The sequence below is a fragment of the Meriones unguiculatus genome, chromosome X (assembly GCF_030254825.1).
Source record: "Meriones unguiculatus strain TT.TT164.6M chromosome X, Bangor_MerUng_6.1, whole genome shotgun sequence".
Taxonomy (NCBI): domain Eukaryota; kingdom Metazoa; phylum Chordata; class Mammalia; order Rodentia; family Muridae; genus Meriones; species Meriones unguiculatus.
The window spans coordinates 137,637,885-137,660,513 of record NC_083369.1 but is presented as its reverse complement, the minus strand read 5'-3'; the positions used below and the strand labels follow the sequence as shown (position 1 = coordinate 137,660,513).

Genomic DNA, 22,629 nt, shown 5'->3' with positions numbered 1-22,629 from the left:
GGCCTTGAGGTACGACCACTGTTACAGCCAGCTGACTACAGTTTTGGAACTTGCACAGACTTCTCAAATTTGATAGTTGTTAAGTGACCCAGAGGACTCAGCAAAGTGTTCTGTTTGCAAGTCCTGCTTTATTATAAAGGGTGCAAATGGTCTGAGAGGGTTCCAAGCCAGGAAGCTTTTGTTCTTGTTGGATCAGGGTGTCTCCCTCCTCATAGCTCACTATATTCAGCAAGTGGCAAGTTCCCCTGAGCATTGGTCTCCAGTTTGTTCTCATAATATATTTATTTATGTGTATATGTGTGTTTTTTTCATGTGTGTGTTTATATAGTATGCCGTAGCATGTGTGAGTTCAGAGGACCTCTCCTTCCACCATGTGGATTTCAGGGATTGAGCTCAGATTATCAGGCTTGGCAGCAAATACCTTTACCTGCTGAGATACCCCATGGCCCACTTCTTCCTGCTGTTTCTAAACAGGGTCTGAGTAGCTTAGAATGAGCTACATAATGGATGCTGGCCTTTAGCCTCTTGCTTCTGCCTCCCAAATGCTGGGATTAGAGGGTTGTGCTAGCCTGCTCTCCAGAGATATTTAAAAAACAAAAGGCAAACCCCAAATAAACTAAGCAGGGGCTCATTAGTCCTGGCTGGCCTTGAACTAGTTTAGACCTATTTCTGCCTCCTGCGTGCTGGAACTAAAGGTGTGGCTTACCACACCCGGCTTCTCCAGAGGTGTTTAGTTATTTTCTGTGTTAGATTGTTTTGTTTGCATGTATACCAGTGCACCATGTGTGTGCTTGATCCCTTAGAGACCCTGAGGCTAGAGTTACATGATGGTTCTGAGCTGCCATGTGGATACTGGGAATTAAACCCAGGTCCTCTGGAAGAGTAGCTATTTCTCCAGCCCCTTCTCTGTAGCGTTGGTTGTCCTGGACTCACTTTGTAGACCAGGCTGGCGTTGAACTCACAGAGATTCACCTGCCTCTACTTCTCAGAGTGCTGAGATTACAGGTGTGTGTCACTGAAACTAGCTCCCTTCTTCAGAGTTTTTTTTTTATTTTTTTTATTTTTTATTTGCATGGAGACATGGTGGACTATTCGGCTCTGTGTTTGATCTTAGTCCTCAGCCTCCTTCCCCTCCCCAGATGTCAGTTGGTGGCCCTCTAATCACTTGCTTGGGTTCTCTGTTGTTTATTTATTCACTTTACATCCTGATTGCAGACCCCCTCTCTCCTCAGTCCCTACTCACACACTCTTCCTCTCCATTCTCCTGTCTACTTCCCCTCAGAAAACAGGAGATCCCCCATGGGTACCAACCTGCCTTGGCACATTCAGTTGCTGCAGAACTAGGTGCATCCTCTCCCACTGAGGCCAGATGAGGCAACCCAGTTAGGGGAATGGGATCCCAAGGTAGGCATCAGAGGCAGAGAGAGCTCCTGCTCCAGTTGTTGGGAGATCCACAGAAAGTTTTCCCAGGACCACTAGGAAACATATCAGTTGCATAACAAAGACTCTTGTATCAATCAGGGAATTTGAGGGTTTTTTGAAGCTTTGTGTCAGGAACTGGGGACTAAGACCGGGTATAGTCCTGTCTCATGATTTGAAAGGGATTGGTGATTCTCGAGCTCCACAGGAATATCGTATTTCTCCAGTGCTCAAGTCCAGAAAAGAAAATGACGCAGGTCTGAGTGCTTGCTGCCAAGCTTCACAACCTGAGTTCTAGTTTTCATGAACGGTAATGGTGGAAGGAGAGAACCAGCTCCGCAAGTTGTCCTCTGACCTCCACACACATGTGCACTATACATTACATGCTCTTGCTCTCTCTCTCTCTCTCTCTCTCTCTCTCTCTCTCTCTCTCTCTCAAGAAATGTAAGGAAACATAATAAAACAGGTGCAGTACTTGGAAATAGCCTGTGTCATCCTCACGGGTACTATGTCTTTAGATGATGTACACCTAGTACAATGTCAAAATAATACAAACAAAATGGCATTTTCTAGAGAAGTGTATGGACATCTTCAGTACAGATTTGTTGTTCCCTGAATGTTTTTGATCCGTATTTGGTTGACTCTGCCAATGTGAACCTGGCAGATAAATATATCTGATATATTATTCTGTCTCTCATATATATGTGCATATATAGTATTTTATGTCTATATTTTATTATACCATTATATCCATTCTTTCAGGGTATAATAATGAACCCAGAACTCTATGATTAAAGTAATCTTGTGCTAATTCTGACTCCTGTTTAGTTTAGTGGGTTTTCTTTTTCTTTTTGCCTTCTTACATTGCTTTTGTTTTCTTTGGGATGGGGGAGGGCTTTCAAGACAGGGTTTCTCTGTGTAGTCCTGAATGTCCTGGAATTCACTCTGTAGATCAGGCTGGCCTCGAACTAAAAAATCTGCCTGCCTCTGCCTCTTAAGTTGGTAGTAAAGGTGTATCCCACCACTGCTCAGCTTGATTGCTTTCTTTCTATGTGTGTGAATGTTTTGCATGGATGTATGTATGTGTACCACATGCAGGCCTGGTGCCTGTAGATGTCAGAACAGGTTGTTGGATCCCTTGGAATTGGAGTTAGTGATTGTTTTTACTCACTGTTTTATTGCTATGAAGAGACACCATGACCAAGGCAATTCTTATAAGATAAAGCATGTAATTGGGGCCTTGTTTTCAGTTTTAGAGATTTAGTCTGTTAACATCATGGTTGGGAGCATGGTGGCATGCAGGCACGAGAACAGTAACTGAGAGCTATACCCTGTCCATAGGCAGAAAGAGAACGAGAGAGAGAGAGAGAGAGAGAGAGAGAGAGAGAGAAAGAGAAAGAGAGAAAGACAAAGACAGGGTGAGAGACTGATTAGTCCTGTCAGGGGCTTTTGAAACCTCAAAGCCTGCCTCCAGTTACACAATTCCTCCAACAAGGCCACACCTACTCCAAGGCCAAACCTTCTCATCCTTCTAATCCTTTCAAATAGTTCTGTTCCCTGGTAACTAAGTATTCAAATATATGAGCCTATGAAGGCTTGTTTTATTTGAATAATCACAGTGATGGGTATGAGCTACCTTGTGGGTGCTGAGAACCAACCCCGGTTCTTTGAAACAATGACAAATACTTTTAAGTGCTGAGCCCTCTCTCCAGCCCATATTCTTTCTTTCTTTTTTAAGAAAAAAACTTGTAACATTTATTTATTGTTTGTATATGTATATTCCTGAGTTGGGAAGTCAGAAAACATTCCTGGGGAGCCACTTCTCCCTTCTACCATGTGAATCCCAGGGATGGAACTCATGTTGTTAGGCTTGGTGGGAAGTGCGTTTACCAGCTGAGCCAGCTCATTAGCTCTTAGTTCTTTCTTTTTTTTTTTTTTTTTATTGTTCTTTTGCTTTGTTTTATATTTTGAGACACGGTTTCTCTGTGTAACCATGGCTGTCTTAGAACTCACTCTGTAAACCAGGCTGGCCTCAAACTCACAGAGATCCCCCTGCCTCTGCCTGCCAAGTGCTGGGTTAAAGAAGTGCTCCATCACCGCCTGGCTGATTTTTTTTTTCACGTAGTTCAGGCTAACTTTGAATTTGCTTTGTAGCTAAGGACGATCTTAAACTTCTGATCCTCTTGTTCTTACTTCCTAAGTGCTAGAATCACTGGTGTGTGCCATCATGCTTGATTTTATGTGGTGCTGGGAGTCGAACCCAAGGTCCTCATGTATGTTATGCAAGTACTCTGCCAACTGTGCAACATACTTCGCTGCCCTGCTTTCCTTTCAGTTCCTGTGATTAAAATACCCTGCCAAAGCTGGGCTTGGTGGCACATGCTTTTAATCTCAGCACTTGGGTGGCAGAGGCAGGTGTATCTCTGTGAGTTCGAGGCCAGTCCAGTCTACAAAGTGAGTCCAGGATGGCCAGAGCTATTACACAGAGAAACCCTGCATCTAAAAAACACAACACAACACAACAAAGATAAACCCTGTCAAAAACAGCTTGGGATAAAGGATTTTTTAAACTTATGGTTCCAGGTTATATTACAGTCAGTCATTTTGGGGAAGTTAAAGCACAAGGAATTTGAAGCAGCTAGTCACATCTCATCTACACTCAAGAACAGAGAGAAGTAAAGTAATACATATATGCCTACAGCTCAGCTCACTTCTTTTTTATATGGTCCAATACCCAAACCCAGAGAGTAGGGTCACACAGTTTTAAGATGGAGTCATTTAATGAAATTAAGAAATTCCAAGGCAGATGTGATGACACATGTCTTTAAACCCAGCACTTAGTAGGTAGAGGCAGCTGGATCTCTGTGAATTTGGGGTTAGCCCTCGTCTACATAGTCATTTCCATAGTCTGGCATAGTGAGAACTTGTTTTTTAAAAATAAAATATCCCCAATAGACATGCTCAAAGGCCAATTTGATCTAGACAATTCCTATTGGAGACTCTCTCCAGGTGGTAGATTTTAGGTTGTAGAAAGTTGACAGTTAAAACTAAACATCATCGTTCCCTCTCTCCTTCCCTTCCTTCTTTTCTGAAATTGTATCTTGCTGTGTACCTGAGCCTGGCCTTGAATTTATTATGGTCCTCTTGCCTCATCTTCCTGGGAAGCTGGAATTAAGCCTGAGCCCCAACATGTAGCTTTTCTTGGTTTTCTTATTTCAGTATAAACTGTCTCTTGAGTTTTGTCTTATTCCAGTATTGTACTAAGAAAGATGTTTTATTATCATTGATCAGGTCATCTGTATCCATGATGTTTCTTCCATCTACCAAGTGCCTATCCTTTTGGAAGAGCAAGGAATGATTAAATATTTTAAAGAGAGGTTGGACCTGCCCATCAGTGATTCAAACAATTTGCTTTTCAAGTGGAAAGCCATGGCTGACAGGTATGTGAAAGGAATTCTTTATGTAAAATTTTTTCTAAAATTTTTTTCCTATTCTTTCCAGACTTTCTTAGTCTTTATAAATACATAGGAAAATAAGATTGCAGGATTTTATGGTTTTATGTGGGTTTGAACTGAGTTTCTTATGCTTTTGTGGCAAGTTTATTGGATGGAGATGGAGAGAGGGAGAGAGACATGGTGTGGGAAAGGAGGAAGGGGCTGCCCTGACAGAGAAAGAGAGAGCAGGAGAGAACTAGAGAACAAGAGTGCAAGAGAGAGAGTTAAGAGGCAGGGGTTCTTTTATCCCAGGCCCTTGTGGATGGTGACCAATGATGATATCGTATTTACTAAGCAACTGAGAAGCAGGCTGCCTCAATGCCAACATTACTTCCTTTTTCTATAGTTAAAAAAAATGAGGAAGTTGGACTGCTTTTTATGTAAGGCAAGTTAAAGTATATAAATGAAGGTTCATTGGAAGCAGCTCTTGGTGGCCATGCAAAGGGGTAAGAGAGAGAGAGAGAGAGGGAAAAAAAAGTAAGAGCGTGAAAATGTCTAGATTACAAGGTGAGGAGGAGAGGAAGCCCCTGCCCTGGAAAGTTCAGGGTAGAGGGTAGAGTTGCCAGCCATGCAAGGCAGTGGGTAGGGACTGAGGAATGCTGGGAGAACCTGGAGCTGTTTGTCTTGGGCCTGAAGCATAGCATTCCAGCCTTTTGTTGAGAATAAGTGAATAATGGGTGAATATTCTCTTCTGACTACTTCCTGCTGACACTAGAGTGGCTGTTGGAAGGTCAGAAGGCTGAAATGCTGATCAAGTCCAGGAAGAACAGGTTGTTTTGATGCGTCCATGATCTGAGAACATCTGTGGCTGGGAGGGAATGTGTAGGTCTGGCTTGAGGCAGTCTGTGAGATTAGACTGGAGCATCTGTGGGTAGCTGCCTTGGTGCTATTGTGGATGTAAGAAACAGCTGGGTCTAGCAGGATACTGGAACATATATGCAGAAAGTTTGACTCAGTAGATTAGTATGGTGGAATCTGTTCCAACAGCTCGTCAGTGTTGGCCAGAGTCAGTTGCTGGTAGCAGACACAGTTTACCTAGCTAGGATTTCATGCAAGCAGGGAAGGGAGCGAAACCATGCTGGTAGAGAGAAAAATTTCACCAATGGAGAAGAAGGTCCTAGAATGAAGGCTTTGGATATAGGTTGGCAAGGTTTGCCCCAACCAGAAGTGAAGACTCACCAGTCAGCCAGTGTTGGATGTAGGAATGTAACAGTCAGGTAGCCAGGAAAGAGGAGTCCCCAAACCAGGGAAAGGGGTAAGAATCCCACCCTCTGAGATAGGCAATAGGTGAGTAAGTTAAGTTGATTGACAGTACTTACTTGGATTTCATTTGATCTGAGAGGTGGATTCAGGTGGATATCCTGCAGCTTACAGGAACTCCTTTTAAGTTTTAGAAAGGAGATAAACTTTAGATGTGTTAGCATCAAAATTGTAATTTGTAGTGAAATATACATTATGGAAAAAGGCAGTAGACACACACATTGTATTAACAGCATAGACATTCTTTAAGGCGAGCTTTGGAAAGGCAGAAGACTTCCGTGAAGTAGAAGGGGCAAAAGCTCTCTGGATCTTAAGTTTTAGTATGATTATACATTATGGAAAAGAGGCTTTTTTTTCTATCTTGAAGACTGTGCATAAGTCTAGCACAATGAGAAACAATTTTAAGTCTATACTTAAAAGATAAACCAAAGGAAATTTAAAATGTTGAGCTTGGAACCATGATAGTGGATTGCATAGTGGAATCTTGTTTTTTAAATTTTTTTTTATCAGAGTTAGATTAATAAACCAGAGCTCGAGTGATAAATGTCAAACTATGGACAGTCAATACAACAGTAGCATAGTAACAGGAGGAAATATGAAGCATTTTTATTTATTTAATAAGATACTTTAAATTGCCTTAGACCTTTTAACCTTAATAATTTGCATTTACCAACCTTGAAGTATCTTATTAGACCCTCAAACATTTATCCTCATAACTTAAACTTCTGTATCCTTCGGCTTTGTATCTATTTACTCTGAGACATAGGTGAGGGTGCTATGAACATTTATTGTCCTTTAGCTAAAGGAATAGTAAAAGGTTACATCTGAGACTTTTTTTTAAAAAAAGATTTATTTAATTTCATTATATTTGCATTTGAGTGAAGGTGACAGATCTCTGGGAATTGGGAATTGGTGTTGCAAACAGTTGTGAAACACCATGTGGGTGCTGGGAATTGAACCTGCAGCCTTTGGGAGAGCAGAAAGTGCTCTTAACTGCTGAGCTATATCTCCAGTTCCTGAGACCTATTTTTTTTTTTGAGTCTGATAACAAACTTAGACTGTCTCTACATTTGACAGTAGCAACTCTAGGAGTGAGGCTTAAGGCCTGTCTCCTGCCTATGAAGAAGACTGAGAAGGCATCTGAAGTTTCCCAAGACAGAGGTTGGCAATATGATTTTGGGACCTGAGTGTGAGGTTAAAAGAGTCCTTTAGCGTTACTCTGGGCTCGGTGAGGCTGGTGGAGTTTGCTGAATCTAGGAGCCATTTGTCCTCTGCCAGACCAAGGAGCTGGAAGGCTGGAAGTGCCTGCACTGATTAGGCCTCTGTGTCTGCACAGATTAGGCCTCTGTGTCTGCACAGAGGGCTAGCCTGCATGGGAACATTTTGACTTCCAGAGGCCAGTCTGCCAGAAGGCAGGGTGTGGCTTGTTATGGCAGCCTCAGGACCAGTGTCCCCTTTGGCTGCATTTGAAACAGTTATCTGGAAGAGTTGACTTTTGGCTAGACCCCCACGAGATGGGGGATTGTAGGCTTCTTGTTTTTTTTTTTTTTTTTTTTTTTTTCTGTGGGAATGCCAACAGCCTCAGAGTAGCAACCAAGGTCTGGAGTCTGGAGCATAGTTTTGCTGTAGCTGAGTCTGTTGGGATAGCTCTTGGAATTATTTTTACCAATTCCTGTATGGTCCTCAGGGACCATCCTCAGCTGTTTAGTTAAGATGGCAGTGAGACCACTTCTGCATATGTAGGACTATAAATATATTTTTTGACATGTTAGAGGACTTGATCATCTATGAGATGACTGATTATTAACTTGGATTTGTTAATCATCAAATATTAGGACTTTTTAGGTTTTGTCCCTATTAAGTTGGAACCTTAAAAGTCATAAATATAGTCCATTAAAGTGAGAGTATAACAGTCTCCTGTATGATTTATAAGCTATGGAATTTTTATATACTATCTTATTAAAGGCTAAGGCTATACTATAGATTAATAATATTACCATTTTTAGAAAAAAAGATCAAGCATATTTTAACCTTTTGATAGTGACGATATAGCACAATGACTAAGTTTTAAAATAAATAAATACTTCTAAAATTAATAGATCTTAATTTAGAGTATCCTTGAAATTATATCATATAGTTTAAGGGTAGCTAGGCAAAAACTTTTATTTAGTAACCTCTTAGTTCTGAATTTTAGAATAAGCAACATAGTAGAAAGTATAGAACAATTTTAAAATTATATTAGAATTTATTATACCAAACTTATTAGCCAGAAAGCCTAGTGAGTGGTGAATCCATATCACAGGCAGCTTGTGTCAGGAGAAACAGCATTTATTTATTAATTTAAAAATTGATAAAGACATAGGCAGTTAGATATATATTTTAAATTAGCTTAATTTGAATAGACCATTATAACCTTGAAATTTTAGCATCATATAAAATTTTTTTTGAACCAGGGTTGAATCATATATTCAGCATGTTGTAAAAATATAACTTTGAATTTAAAAATCCATATCCATTTAAAATGAGACTTGTTGCTTTTAGTCTAAAAGGAGACAAAATAGAGTAATTATGACTAAGGAAGTCTTATAAATGTAAACCCAAATGAGCAAATTATATAAATCATTAGATAAGAATTTACAACATTTAAAAAAATATATTTTCTTAAAAGTAGCGTATACAGAAATCAGGAAGAAAGATTTTTAAAAGCTGGGAAGTAGGGCCTTAGAGGTCAGATATTTTTGAATGCCATTGTTTAGAATGCATGGTGTGAGTGTGGTAGGAGTGGGCGAGGGGCATGGTCTGCCTTCTCTATTTTAATATTATGGCAGCTTGCCACATGTTGTGCACAGCCATGGTGGCAGCCTTATGGCTGTCCTGGCCTGGTTTGAAACTCTCCAAGTGCGCGTGGCATGGCTGAGCAATTATGCAATTGAAAACACTCCTCTGAGCGTAAGGCACGAGAGCAGTGTGGGAAATTCCCTTCCCTAACAGGGATGGTTTAGAAGCAGGTTGTGTCAAAGTCTGCAGTCGCAGTTCTAGCACCTAAAAGTGAAGTCTGGCATAAGTGTACCAGTTTCCTCAAGTGGTTCTATCGCAGAGTGAATTGTGGGCGAGGGAATAGCCCATCATTTGGTACATGTCAGGTCTCAGTGTCTGAGCAGCTGTAAGCACAGGGATAGGTGTGTTCAGTAAAAGGCAGGTAAAAGGCAAAGCAGGGGATACAGCCTTGTCTGAGGAAGATGATACAGCCAGTCCTGATGAGACCTGATAGGCTAGGGTCAGATAGAAGGGGAGGAAGACCTCCTTTATCAGTGGACTAGGGGAGGGGCTAGGAGGAGATGAGAGAGGGGGTGGGATTGAGAGGAGAAGAGGGAGGGGGCCACAGCCAGTATACAAAGTGAATAAATTGTAATAAATAATAACAATTAATAAGTAAAAAAAATAAAAATAAAAAATATTTGATATTGTTTTAAAAAAGGAAAAGCAGAGCAGTTGAGAGACAGTGTAGGTTTTGGGCATGTGTGGTTGAGTGGTGGTTAGTGATAGGTAGAACAGAAGACAAATCTGTTGCAGGTATCATAGTGCGTAAGGGGTCTTGGCGTGACTAGACTAGACGCGCTACAAGGAGAGTTTTTCCTGGCCCCATGCACCAATGTTAATTTTATTTTTTTAGAAGTGATGCACACAACAGATATTATATGAAAGAGGTTTATTGGATGGAGGGGGGGAGTAGAGAGGGAGAAAGACATGGTAGTGGGAGGGAGGGGGTTCCCCAACAGAGAAAGGGGAGAGAGCAGGAGAGAGCAAGAACACAAGAGAGAGCAAGAGCAAGAGACAAGAGAGAGCAAGAGCAAGAGAGGCAAGAGGCAGTGGTCCATTTTTCCCAGGTCTCGATGGGTGGCAACCAATAATGACATCATAGGTTACTAGCCAAACAAGAAGCAGGCTAACAATTTTGATTTATGTATTAATTTGCTTTTTATTTGCTGAATATTTTTCCCACTTTTTAAAAAAATTTTTTATTTAACTTTTATTAATTACACTTTATTCTTTTTGTATCCCCCCCATAAGCCCCTCCCTACTCCCCTCCAGGTCCCACCCTCCCCCCCTTTCTGCATGCATGCCTCTCCCCAAGTCCACTGATAGGGGAGGTCCTCCTCTCCTTCTTTCTGATTTTTTTTTTTGTTCTTCTCAGTGCAGTTTATTCAGGAACCTTGAACAATCTTCTGACCCTGGGGAAAGCCAGCCCACAGCTTAAAATAGCCTCTGGGTAGCCAACCCCAGCGTGCCTCCTGGGCAATGCAGATAGGTCCACATACAGGGAAGTAAGCCAGATCCTCAGCCTTAGCCAAATATGGAGTTGTTTGTGACAGAGAGCACTCACCATCGGGAAGATGGAAGGCGGAAACCAGCTCCATCTTTAAGGCGCGGCATTTTGCAGCTCTCTACAGTTCCCCCTTTTTGTTTTAGATGCATCAGGCAAGAGTAGAGGTCTGATCTCTGATATTAGAAATAAATTGGGACTTTGTACAGATGTTCATTTAGGTGTCATCCACCCAAAGAGCATCAGACCGTCCAATACCTTTTTCTCAGAGGCGGGACCTGGGGCATCAACCCACATGCAATCAGACATGCTCTTCTCTGGGTCGAAAGTGGCTGACCCTGAGTGCAGTGCTTAGCCTCGCATCCTGAGCGTAACTTTTTTTTTTCTTTTTTTAATCCTGGGACCAGAATTCAAGGCCTGTGTATGTTACACAAGCACTCTGTTGCTGAGCCACATCCCTAGTCTAATTTATAGTTGTAAATGTTTTAGAGCTTTTGTTTTAAGATTTGGCTAACATTTCTTAAAGGTGATCCTTTAAATGGGATGTTTTGGCTCTGTTACTATTTCATCTGGCAATAAATTTGGTGTTTGTTTTAGTTGGTTTGGAAATAGTTTCATGCAGCCTAGGCTCGCCTTGAATGCTTGCTTCTGCCTCCACAGTGCTGGGATTATATAGGCATCCATCAACATGCCCAACTACCATCAAATAGTTATATGCTTTTAAAATTCTTATTTTAAAATTGTATCTATTTATTTTACACACACACACTTGCACATCAATTAAAGACAATCTTGCAGTTGTTGATACTCTCTCTTAACTCCAGATCCTTAGTTATATCAGCAGACAAGGTCATTTTATAAGGTCTGTTGTTTGTTTTGTTTTGTTTGTTTTTCCCAGATGGGGTTTCTCTGTATAACTCTGACTGTCCTGGAACTCACTCTGTAAACCAGGGTGGCCTCAAACTCAGAGATCTGCCTGCCACTGTCTCCTGAGTGCTTGGATTAAAAGTGTGTGCTGCTACACCACGTTTATAAGGTTCTTGGTGATTTTTTTTTTTTTAAGAGTCAGGGTCTGAAGACCAGGCTGACCTTGAACTCAGAGAGCCTCTTCCTCTGAGTGCTAGGATTAAAGGAGTGAGCTTCCATGCCCAGAGAAGTTTTTTTCCCCCCTTTCTAAGGACTGAAGCCAGGGATTCAAGCATACAACAAGTGTTAAAGTGTGAGCTGTGTTTTCAGTCTGGTGTGGACCCATTCAGCACACTACAGTCTTCAGAGTAAACAAAGATAGAATATCTTTATCATTTTGGCAGTAATGTTGGTTTATTGATGGCTGCCATGTATAGTGACCACCCCCTCACTGTCGTCTGTAGACTACAGGAGTCAGTGAGAGGGCAAAACAGCCACTGTGATGATAGAAGCTCACTGCCACTCAGAGGCCAGGAGTCCCGGTTAAACTGTGTATTTACCTTTCCTGGGACCCCAGGCTGAAATGAGGTAGGTACCCCTCCCCACTTTGGGTGAGGCTATAAAGCAGACTCTCCCTCCCATTCTCTAACATTTCCCAGTAGTATCACAGCCTTGCCGCAGACATCTGTGACACTGTGTCAGACATGTGAGGTGGACCTTTGGCTGGTCTGGGAAGTGAATGTTCACAAGGAAAGTAAACACGAGGGATAGGCTTAGTACATCAGCCAGTCAGCACAGCAGCTCCCATTCTGGGAGTGTGTGGCCCATGCATTCACCTTCCCTGTGACTTCTGTCAAGAAAGTCTGGACATGAGTGAATAGGAGGAGCCTGTAGTTGCTTTTGGTGTGCATTATTTTGGGTCAGAGGTATGTCTCTCGTCTGTGTGAGGGGAAGAGGTGAGGCCCAGCCAACTCCTTGCACAGAGGCAGCTGCAGCTGCTAGGCAGGTGGACTACACTTTCGGTCGGAATATCTGCTACTCATGGCATCTGTGGTATTTGGTTTGAGATTTACTAGCTTTCTATTATCAAAAATTAATTCATGATCACCAGTGTCATCATTATCATCAGCAACACCATTTTGTGGTACTGGTGATTGAACCCAGGGCCTCATATATGCTAGACAGTTGCTGCTTATGGCCACGTACAGCTGTGGATTCTACAGCGCAAGCTAAAACTAAGCAGAGTTAAAGGTCTGACAGCCTTTTCTTAGGTCCTTTATTAATTGACCTTCCTTGGAAGTCTTACCTTTCCCATTATTTTTAGTCTTTTAGTTTTTCTCCACCCAGCCTAGTTTCTGTTTTTGTGTTTTGAATTCATTTTATCTTTATTTTTTGAGGCAGTGCCCCACTGTATAGCTCTGTCTAGCCTGGAACTCTCAATGTAGATCAGAGAGACCTCAAATTCACAGAGATCCCTGCCTGCCTCTGCCTTCCTGTCTGCTACATCTGGCTTAGTTTTTGTTTATGAGGTGAGATCTCATGTATCCTAGGCTGGCCTTGAACTCACTGTGTAGCCAGGGATGATTTGAACTTCTGATCATTCTGTGTTCATCTCCTGAGATCTAGGGTTGATGACAGGTGTGTTACTACCATGCCCAATTTTACATGGTGCTGAGGATCAGCAAACCAAGGGCTTCTACCATGCTTGGCAAGCATTCTACCAAATGAGCCACATCCTGGCTCCCAGCCTGTTTTTGTTTTGGTGTGTATCTATGCAATTTTGCATGTGTGTGGGCATGTGTGTATGTAGCATGCACATGCACATATGTGTACATGCATGTGGAGGTCCAACATTGACATCTTCCTCAATATCCCCACCTTATATATTGACATCCAGTCTCTTGCTGATTCTGGAGCTCACCTGGCTAGACAGCTTGTCCTGGGGAACCCATCTCTACCTCCCTTTCCCTGGGATTACAACTGGGCCACTATACTCATCTTGCATTTTCATGAGTGACTGAAAATTTTCAAGTGTTTCATCCACTAAGTCACATCTCCACTTCCCAATCTGATACTGTTTTTGATACTGTTTCTTGCCTGCAGTGCAGATAGAGATGTGAAAGAGGGCTACCTGCTTATGGCAACATTTTGCCTCATTGTTTGGAGCAAGAACTCCCTTCAAATTTCTACAACATCATCTACATACCTAACATCTGATCACCATATTTTTCATGTTCTCTGAACATATTTTCTGACAAAAACAACACTGAAACTTGTTTATAATTGTGACATGTGATTGAATATCTTTTGTAGAATGGAAAGTTCTCATTAAAATGATGTAAATGGCTTGGAGTATTTTAAATAGTTCTCTTATCACTATTCTTCAGACATGTCACAAATAACCAGACTTTAGTAGGACAGTTGGGTATGTGACAATTTTAAATGTAAACAACTTTGAATGCATTTGCTTATACAAATGCCACCTTACAAACATACCAGAATGTTTTCTGTTGACAAGTACATTGCGTATTCTTACATAATGTCACCTTATAAACTAATTTATGAACAGCCCAGAGTTTATGAGGCAGCTTTTTAATTTTTTTTTGTTTTGGTGCTTTTAAGTTTTTCTCTGATAAACTCTGAGATTTCTCTGATAAACCTGTATCTGCTTCTGTAAGCCAACATTGAGGTTTCTTGGGGTCACTAAAGAAACTCTGTTTCTTAATTTGTGTGCATGTATACATACACACACACACACACACACACACACACACACACATTTGTATCTCCATGTACATGTGGAGACTGAGGACAGTTTCTGGGGAGTATCCTGTCTCCACCTCCTATTTCCTTACAGGAGTGTTGGAGTTATAGGTGTGTGTCACCTTGCCTAGCTTTTTATGTGGTTTTTGGAGATAAGAATTCAGGTCCTCATCCTTAAGTGTTAAGTGCTTCACAAGCTGAGCCATCTCTCCAGCTCTTCTTATGCTTTGCAAATCTGTTTGATGACCAGATTTTAGCATGTTGGAGGACAGGTTTGTATCAAGTATGCTGAGCATCTTCTCTGTGCCTAAGGTTCTGAAAAGTGCCTTGGGATAAAAACAGTAGCTGCATTGTTGCTTGTGATGTTTCATAGTGTACCTATGGACTTTGAGCTTGTTTTTCCTCTCAGGTATGAAGGATTGCAGAAAATATGCTCCATTGCCCTGGTTGGTAAATACACCAAACTCAGGGACTGCTATGCTTCTGTGTTCAAGGCACTGGAACATTCCGCCTTGGCCATCAATCACAAGTTGAATCTGATGGTGAGTCCCAGTTTGCTCTTCCAGCTATTTCTTTCTTTTATTTCTAGCTATGTGTATATGTATCTGTGTCTTTGTGTAGGTGTACTCACATGTACCTGTGAGTGCAAGTGTACACGGAGTCCGGAGGCATTGGATTACCCTGGGGCTGCAGATACAGGTGGTTGTGAGCTACCTGAAATGAGTGCTAGGAACCTAGCAGTAGGTTCTCTTAACTGCTGAACCATCTCTCTGGCCCTCTTCTAGATAGTCTTAAGTGACAGGTTGGGATGGGCTGTGGCTCAGTGCTGGAGTACTTACTTAGCATGATCAAGGACCTGGATTCCATCCTCCCCACACTGAAACAAATAAACAAATGCAATTTACTCTTTTATTTCTTTGAAGAAACACCATGGTCAAGGCAACTCTTATTTTAGTTGGTGGCTTGCTTATAGTTTCAGAGGGTTGATTCATTATCATCAATGGCTGGAGCATGGCAATAGACAGGCAGGCTTGGCGCTGGAGTAGCAGCTGAGAACTTATATCTTATTTATAAATTTCAGGCATAGAAAGGAACATTGGGTCTGGCATGGGCTTTTGAAACCTCACCCATCTCCAGCGTGACACACCTCTTTCAATAAAAACCACATCCCCTAATCCTTCCCAAATCTTTCCATTAACTAGGGATCAAGCATTCGAACATATGAGCCTACGGAGGCCATTCTCCTTCAGACCACCACAGTTGGAGATGTGACTCAGTGCTGGAGTGCTACTCAACATGATCAGCTGGGTTCCATCCCCAGCACTCCAAAATAAATAAACACCATTTTTAAATTCCCAAAGAGGCAGACTGTGATGGAGCGCTCTTAGGTCTAACCACTGTATGGAAAGTTGAACAGGAGGACTGACAGGACTCAACACACAGTCCTAGCCATGTGTAAGATTTATGATAGCCAGAGAATACAAAGGAAAATTGGCAAATGGAAGAGTGGTATGGGATGGAATTTGGGGAAAGGCAAATGCAAGATTCCCAGAGGCCTTCCCAACAGGGAGTTTCATAGATTCAGCTGGAAGTCTTTCAGTGATAACCTGTGATAACTCATGTAAAGTGCTCTCTACTAGGAAGCTTAATAGAGATTCAGTGTCCAGGTCATTTCCTTTCCTTCTTCCTCTCCCTCCTGTAGCACTCTCTTTCCATCTTCCTCTCTTTCTTCCCTTACACATGTGGTACTAGGATTTAATGTAGGTTCTTGCACATATTTAGGCAAATGATTTATCGCTAAGCTGTATTTCTAACCTTCTTTTAGTTATATTTGTGATAGAGCTTTGCTAAGTTGACCAGACTGTTTTTGAATTCACTCTGTGGCTTATAAGATCCTCCAGGGAGGATCTTATAAATTTTCAGGAAGGGTTATGGCCCTGAGACAGGGTCTCAAAATTCTGGCTAGCCTGAAACTCACTACGTAGACTTGCAATGTCCTACTGTCTCTCTGTTTTTTGGGCTCTGGGACTATAGGCATATACCACCAGACTTAGCACTTTCTCTTTTAGTTTTTACAATGTCTTTGGAAGCTGGATATAGTGAATATACCTTTAATCCCAGCACTTGGGAGGCAGAGGCAGGCAGATCTCTATGAGTTTAAGGTTAGCCTAGTCTACAGAGTGAGTTCCAGGACAGCCAGGGCTACACAGAAAAACCCTGTCTGGAAAAACTAAACCAAACCAAACCAAGATGTTTTGAGGTCCTAGATGTTGAACTCAGGGCATTTTATAGGCTTTGCCACTGAACTATCCCCTTAGTTCCTATCCTAAGCACTTCATTTTATCTTTATTTCATCTTTTTCTCTTCCATTTTCCTGTAGGCAAGGGCTTTACAAGTAAGCTCTACTAGTCCTCAATTACTGAATAACTGTGTTACAAAGCTGTAGAATTTTTGACTGTTTATTTTTCTTAAAATGTTCCTTTTACCTATTGGATTTTTGATGCTTTCTTTTTCATGTTTTTTGTTTGTTTGTTTGTTTGTTTAGTACATAGACTCCATCGATCTGGAGCCAATCACCAAAGCCGAGGATCCTATGAAATTCCATGAAGCTTGGCAGAAGCTGTGCTTAGCTGAGTGAGTACAAGAACTGTTCACACAAGAAGGACAATGTCACTTTGTTTTCTCTGTACTTGCTCCACTTGTTGCAGTGGCTAGATTTTGTACACTTGGAGTAGTTAGGAGGCCGGGTGGTCTCTGCAGGTGCTTGTGCAGCATTCATGCCACATTATATTCAGGGGTGCCGTATGAGTTCAGGTAATGGGCACTAAAAGCAGTTTTCTTTCAAGAGTGTGGGAGGCAGCATTAGAGGGAAAGAGTGTTGGTTTTAATGAAGGATGCAGTGATGACTACTACACATATAAAATTAAATTCAAGCAGGATCTTTCTCTGATTTTCTTTTCCATGTGTTGTACCTATTTATTCTTATTGTTATAATTAATTAATTGTTGAAATAGGGTCTTGTGTAGCCCAGGCTGGCCTGGAAACTGTAGCTTAGGATGACTTTGAATCCTCAATCCTCCTGTCTCCACCTCCTAAGTTTGGAGTCTATAGATACACAGTACCACGCCTGGTTCATATGGATGGAACACAGGGCTTCATGGTAAACAATACTCTACCAGCTGAGCTTTAGCCCCAGCCCTTCCACATGTTCTAGTTCTTCCCTTCCCCTTCTCTTTTCTTTCTGTAAGTGATCGTGAGAACCCTGGGGCAGCATTGGATCTTGAAGTTACCTGGTTTTTCTCTTGAACTGTTGCCTTTTAACTTGTATCTTTGCTCTAGCCAGAACATTTTCATTCACTGTTACTTAATTGGGAGTTGAAATCTTAGTTTTTTTTTTTTTTTTTTTTTTTTTTTTTAAACCAGTTTAACTTTTTTGAGTGATGTAAGAAAGTGGAAAGTTTTTATATAGTAGTTAGGGAAGAACTTCAACTCAGCTAGATGTGATGGTACATACATATAACCCTGCCACTTAAGATTGAGATAGCAGCATCCAGAGTTTATGTCTTGACTATAGAGTTTGTTTGGGGCGAGTCTGTACTCCATGAAACCATGTCTCAAAAATTTAACAACAGCAAAATGACTTTAACCATTTTAAAAATCTTTATTCATTTTATGTTTCTCTCGCCCTTCACATTAGGCAAGCATTCTACTACTAAGTTATTTCATCCCTGAGTAGAATTTATTTTATACTCTTTTGTTTATTTGTTTTTATCTTTTGAGACAGATTTCACTCCCTATTCCAGGCTGGCCTGGAACTCTGAATCCTTCTGCCTCAATGTCTGGAGTGCTAGGGTTACAAGTATGTATCAGCACACACAGTTCTCAGTGTAGTCTTTGGTTTTTGGTTTTGATTTACTGGTTTACTCTGGTCTTGTTGTTTAGCCATAGTCATCTAGCATCTTCAAGTGCTAGAACTTGTAGCAATCCTCCTATTTTTACCTTCGGAGTGTTGGGTTAAATAGCCATGTACTACCCTTACTGGCTCTCAGTGCATGTTGTATTGAGTTGAATTTTTCAGTTCCTATATTCAGAAGCTACCAAGACCTATCAGAAAATATATATTAAAATCAGTTATGAGAAATTGTCATCCCCATAAGGTTGAGCTTCAAAGATGTTTAATCATGTAATCTAGTCTGCAAGTAGACCTCAGGTATTCATTAGTGATTGTCTCAAGTATTGAGTTTGGGAACACTGAAAAAATACAAGTTTTAAAAATAAAAGTAGTGTGGGCTGGTGAGGTGGCTTTGTAGGTGAAAGTACTTGCTGCCAAGCCTGGCAACTTGGGTTCGATCCCTGGCACCTACATAGTGGAAATAGAGAACCAAGTGTTATAGGATGTCCTCTGACCTTCACATACTCACTGTGGCATGCATGCACTTGCCCATATACACAGGCACACCTGGACCCACAGATACACACACACACACACACGCTAATTAAAATATTTAAAAATTGTGGATGCATTTTTACTTTCATTTTGTGTTGATTTCAGTGGTATTCTTGTGCCTGGAGGCTTTGGAATGCGAGGAACACTGGGAAAACTGCAGGCAATTTCTTGGGCAAGGACAAAGAAGATTCCATTTCTGGGTAAGACCTTTATGTATTGATTCTGTGAGTTTTTTTTTTTCTTGGAAGATAATTTATTATAATGTGCATCACTACCTAAGTAAGAGAACGTTTTCCCCCTCTGCTTTTTTTTCCCTTTTTTTTTAAAAATTTTTCATCAATTACACTTTATTCATTCTGCATCCCCCCATAAGCCCCTCCCTCCTCCCCTCCCAATCCCACCCTCCCTCCTCCCTCTGCTTGCATGCCACTCCCCAAGTCCACTAATAGGGGAGGTTCTCCTCTTCTTTCTGATCTTAGTCTGTCAGTTCACATCAAAAGTGGCTGCATTGTCCTCTACTATGGCCTGGTAAGGGAACTTCCCAGAGACTCATACTCCAACCAAGGGCTATTCATGGAGATAACCCAGAACCCCTGCACAGGTGTAGCCCAGGGCAGTTCAGAGTCCAATTGGGTTACATAGTAATGTGAAGAGGGACTGCCTCTGACATAATCTGATTGGCCTGCTCTTTGATCACCTCCCTCTGGGGGGGATTCTGTGAGTTTTAAGGTTTTTTTTTTTTTTTTTCCGGTGCTGAGACTTGAACTTAGGACCTTAAATGTACATGTAAGGCAACTCTACCATTGAGGTACATCACCAGGTTTTGACATTAGGTAGGTGTCATACCTTAGTAGGGGAACATGTAATAAGGTTTGTTCTTGTGAAGGTGTGAACTTAGTTTTGAAAGTCAGACACCAAGTCATTTGTTACAGGGCTTATCAAACTGAATGTGGCTCCTAGCTTGCTTTTGTAAATTAAGTTTTATTGTAACTCAGCTACCCAAATTGTTTTGCACATTGCTCATGGCTGCACAGTTGGAGAAAATTCAATGACATGTAAAGCCTAGACTTATTCCTTAGTTTTTAAGAAACTTTTATCTCTGAGTAGCAAGAAGCTAGAAGAAGTCTATCTCTGTCTTCTTCTTACTAGTCCTCTTAGCATTTCCAGCAAAAAAAACATTCAATAGAACTCTGTGATAACCTTTTTGTTTGAAAAAGAAGTGCATAAGCCAGGTGTAGTGGCACACACCTTTAATCTCAGAATCTAGAGGCAGAAGCAGTTGGCTCTCTGAATTCAAGGCCAGTCTGGTATACAGAGTGAATTCCAGAACAGCCAGAACTACACAGGGAAACCCTGTCTCAATCAAAAGAAAAAAAAAAAGCGAGAAATAGAAAGAGAGCTGGGGTCTGACTGTCTTACAGTGTTGTCTACGCTGACCTTGAACTTCTTGATTGAAGCTCCCCTCCTGCTTTAGCATCCCAAATCCTGGGACTACATGCATTTATCATACCACTAAACCTTTTGTAGAGGCAGGTTTCTTGAAACCTTTTGCTTAAATTGCAAAGCCAATTTTCTGTAATAGTAAGGCCAGGTGACATGGGACTAGACATGTTAAAAGCAACTTTGCTGCTGGAGATTCAGGTAGTCATGGAAGCTTAGTCTCCCACTGTGTTTTAGGTATTCTGGTGGGCTTATGAACTGAAGGGAAGGTTTGTTTTATTTTACTATCTGAAGAATGTTAGATGTTAAGTTTTATCTATAACCTGCTCATTCCTGGATACTCCAGACTCTTGGTACTCATTTTCCAAAGAAAACCCAGGAAACTTTCTTTGTTTTACTGTTACATAAGCTCATTTGGGTCACTGTTAATTATTTTTTTTAAGATGAGGTGTTCAGGCTGGGGAGATGGCTCAGTGGGCAACAGACATCCTGATTTGATCCCTAACACCAACATTAAAAGCTGAGTATGTTTAGCTTTGTACCCCATTCTTTAATTGGATTACTTGGTTTGTTGGTGTTTAACTTGTTGAGTTCTTTATATATTCTGGATATTAGCACTCTGTCAGATGTAGGGTTGGTGAAGATGCTATCCCAGTTTGTAGGCTGTCGTTTTGTTCTGATGACAGTGTCCTTTGCTTTACAGAAGCTTTTCAGTTTCATGAGGTCCCATTTATTGATTGTTGATCTTAGAGCCTGTGCTGTTGGTGTTCTGTTCAGGAAGTTGTCTCCTGAACCAATGAGAATTCTCAATAGAGGAATATCAAATGGCAGAGAAACACTTAAAGAAGTGTTCAACGCCCTTAGTTATCAGGGAAATGCAAATCAAAACTATCCTGAGATTTCATCTTATACCCATCAGAATGGCTAATATCAAAAACTCAAGTGAAAATACATGCTGGAGAGGAAGTGGAGAAAGGGGAACCCTTTTCCATTGCTGGTGGGAATGTAAACTTGTACAACCACTTGGGAAATCAATCTGATGCTTTCTCAGACAATTAGAAATAATGCTTCTTCAAGATCCAGCTATACCACTCCTAGGCATATATCCAAAATATGCTCAAGTACACAACAAGGACATTTGCTCAACCATGTTAGTAGCAGCTTTATTCATGATAGCCAGAATCTGGAAACAACCCAGATGTCCCTCAACGGAAGAATGGATACAGAAATTTTGGTACATTTACACAATGGAATACTACTCAGCAATTAAAAACAAGGAAATGATGAAATTTGTAGACAAATGGTGGGAACTAGAAAAGATCATCCTGAGTGAGGTATCCCAGAAGCAGAAAGACACACATGGCATACACTCACTTAGAAGTGGATATTAGCAATATAATATAGGATAATCATACTAAAATCTGTATACCTAAAGAAGCTAAGCAAGAAGGAGGATCCTGGGTAAGATGATCAGTCCTCACTCAGAAAGGCAATCAGAGGGAAGGGGAGGAGCCCCCCCCATCAGTGGACTGGGGGAGGGGGAGGGGAGGAGATAAGGGATGGAGGGTAGAATTGGGAGGGAATGAGGTAGGGGGCTACAGCTAAGATACTAAGTGAATAAACTGTAATTAATAAAAAATAAATTAATAAAAAAGCTGAGTACAGCAGCACATGTCTGTAACTCTAACACTGTGCATGCATATGTTTGGTTGGGCAGACGGGAGAATTGCTGGAGCTTGCTGGGCAGCTAGACTAGCTGAATTTTCAGGTTCCAGGTTCACTGAGAGACCCTGTACCAAGCGAAGAAGATAGAGATTGGTAATGCAAGATACCTGATTTATTCCTCTGGCCTCTGCACTTGGGCATACATCATGTATACACACAAATAAAAAGGGACATGTGTTGTGTGTTAGTTATTTTTCCATTGCTATGGTAAACACTAGGCCCGAGGCAACTTATACAAGGAAGTTTTTTTTTTTCTTCTTTCTTTCTTTCTTTCTTCTCTCTCTCTCTCTCTCTCTCTCTCTCTCTCTCTCTCTCTCTCTCTCTCTCTCACGGGGAGGTGCTTACAGTTCCAGAGGGAAAGGCGTCTATCACCATCTTGGCTGGGAGCATGGCAGCAGACAGGCAAGCATGGCACTTGGAGCAGCTGCTGAAAGCTCATATCTTGATGTGTAAGCAGGAAGCATAGAGAGCTGATTCAAAATAGCAAGAGTCTTTTGAAATCTCAGAGCCTGCCTGCAGTAACTTTTCTTCCAACAAGGCACACCTTCTAGTCTCTCCCCAAACAGCCTTCAACTGGAGACAAAATATTTAGACTTATGAGCCTATGGGGGCCATTCTCATTCAAACTATTACAGGGTGTTTTCATACAGGGTGTTTTATGTAGCTAAGGCTGACCTCAAAGTTTCTACATAGACTTGAACTATTGATCCTCCTAGCTTCACTTTCTTAGTGCTGGGATTACTAGTAGGTGCTAGTTTATGCCATATAGGGGAATGGAACCTGGAGTTTTGAGCACATTAGGCAAGCACTCCATCAAGTAAACTATAGCCCTAGACCCTCACTGTTTGTGT

At 41.3% G+C, this 22,629-nt stretch overlaps 1 protein-coding gene across 7 annotated transcripts in view; it reads left to right on the top strand.

Annotated features, from left to right (window-relative positions):
• The window catches only part of Ctps2 (CTP synthase 2), a 166,185-nt gene that overhangs the window by 20,673 nt on the left and 122,883 nt on the right, over positions 1 to 22,629 (top strand). For all 7 annotated transcript variants that reach the window (XR_009588341.1, XM_060374325.1, XM_060374324.1 and 4 more), the window contains exons 8-11: positions 4,711 to 4,859; positions 14,576 to 14,708; positions 16,712 to 16,800; positions 18,719 to 18,813. Coding sequence is in view for 6 of the 7 variants with exons in the window: in XM_060374325.1 (XP_060230308.1) it covers positions 4,711 to 4,859; positions 14,576 to 14,708; positions 16,712 to 16,800; positions 18,719 to 18,813 (466 nt within the window). In the remaining variant the exon portion in view is untranslated. The remainder of the gene's footprint in view (positions 1 to 4,710; positions 4,860 to 14,575; positions 14,709 to 16,711; positions 16,801 to 18,718; positions 18,814 to 22,629) is intronic.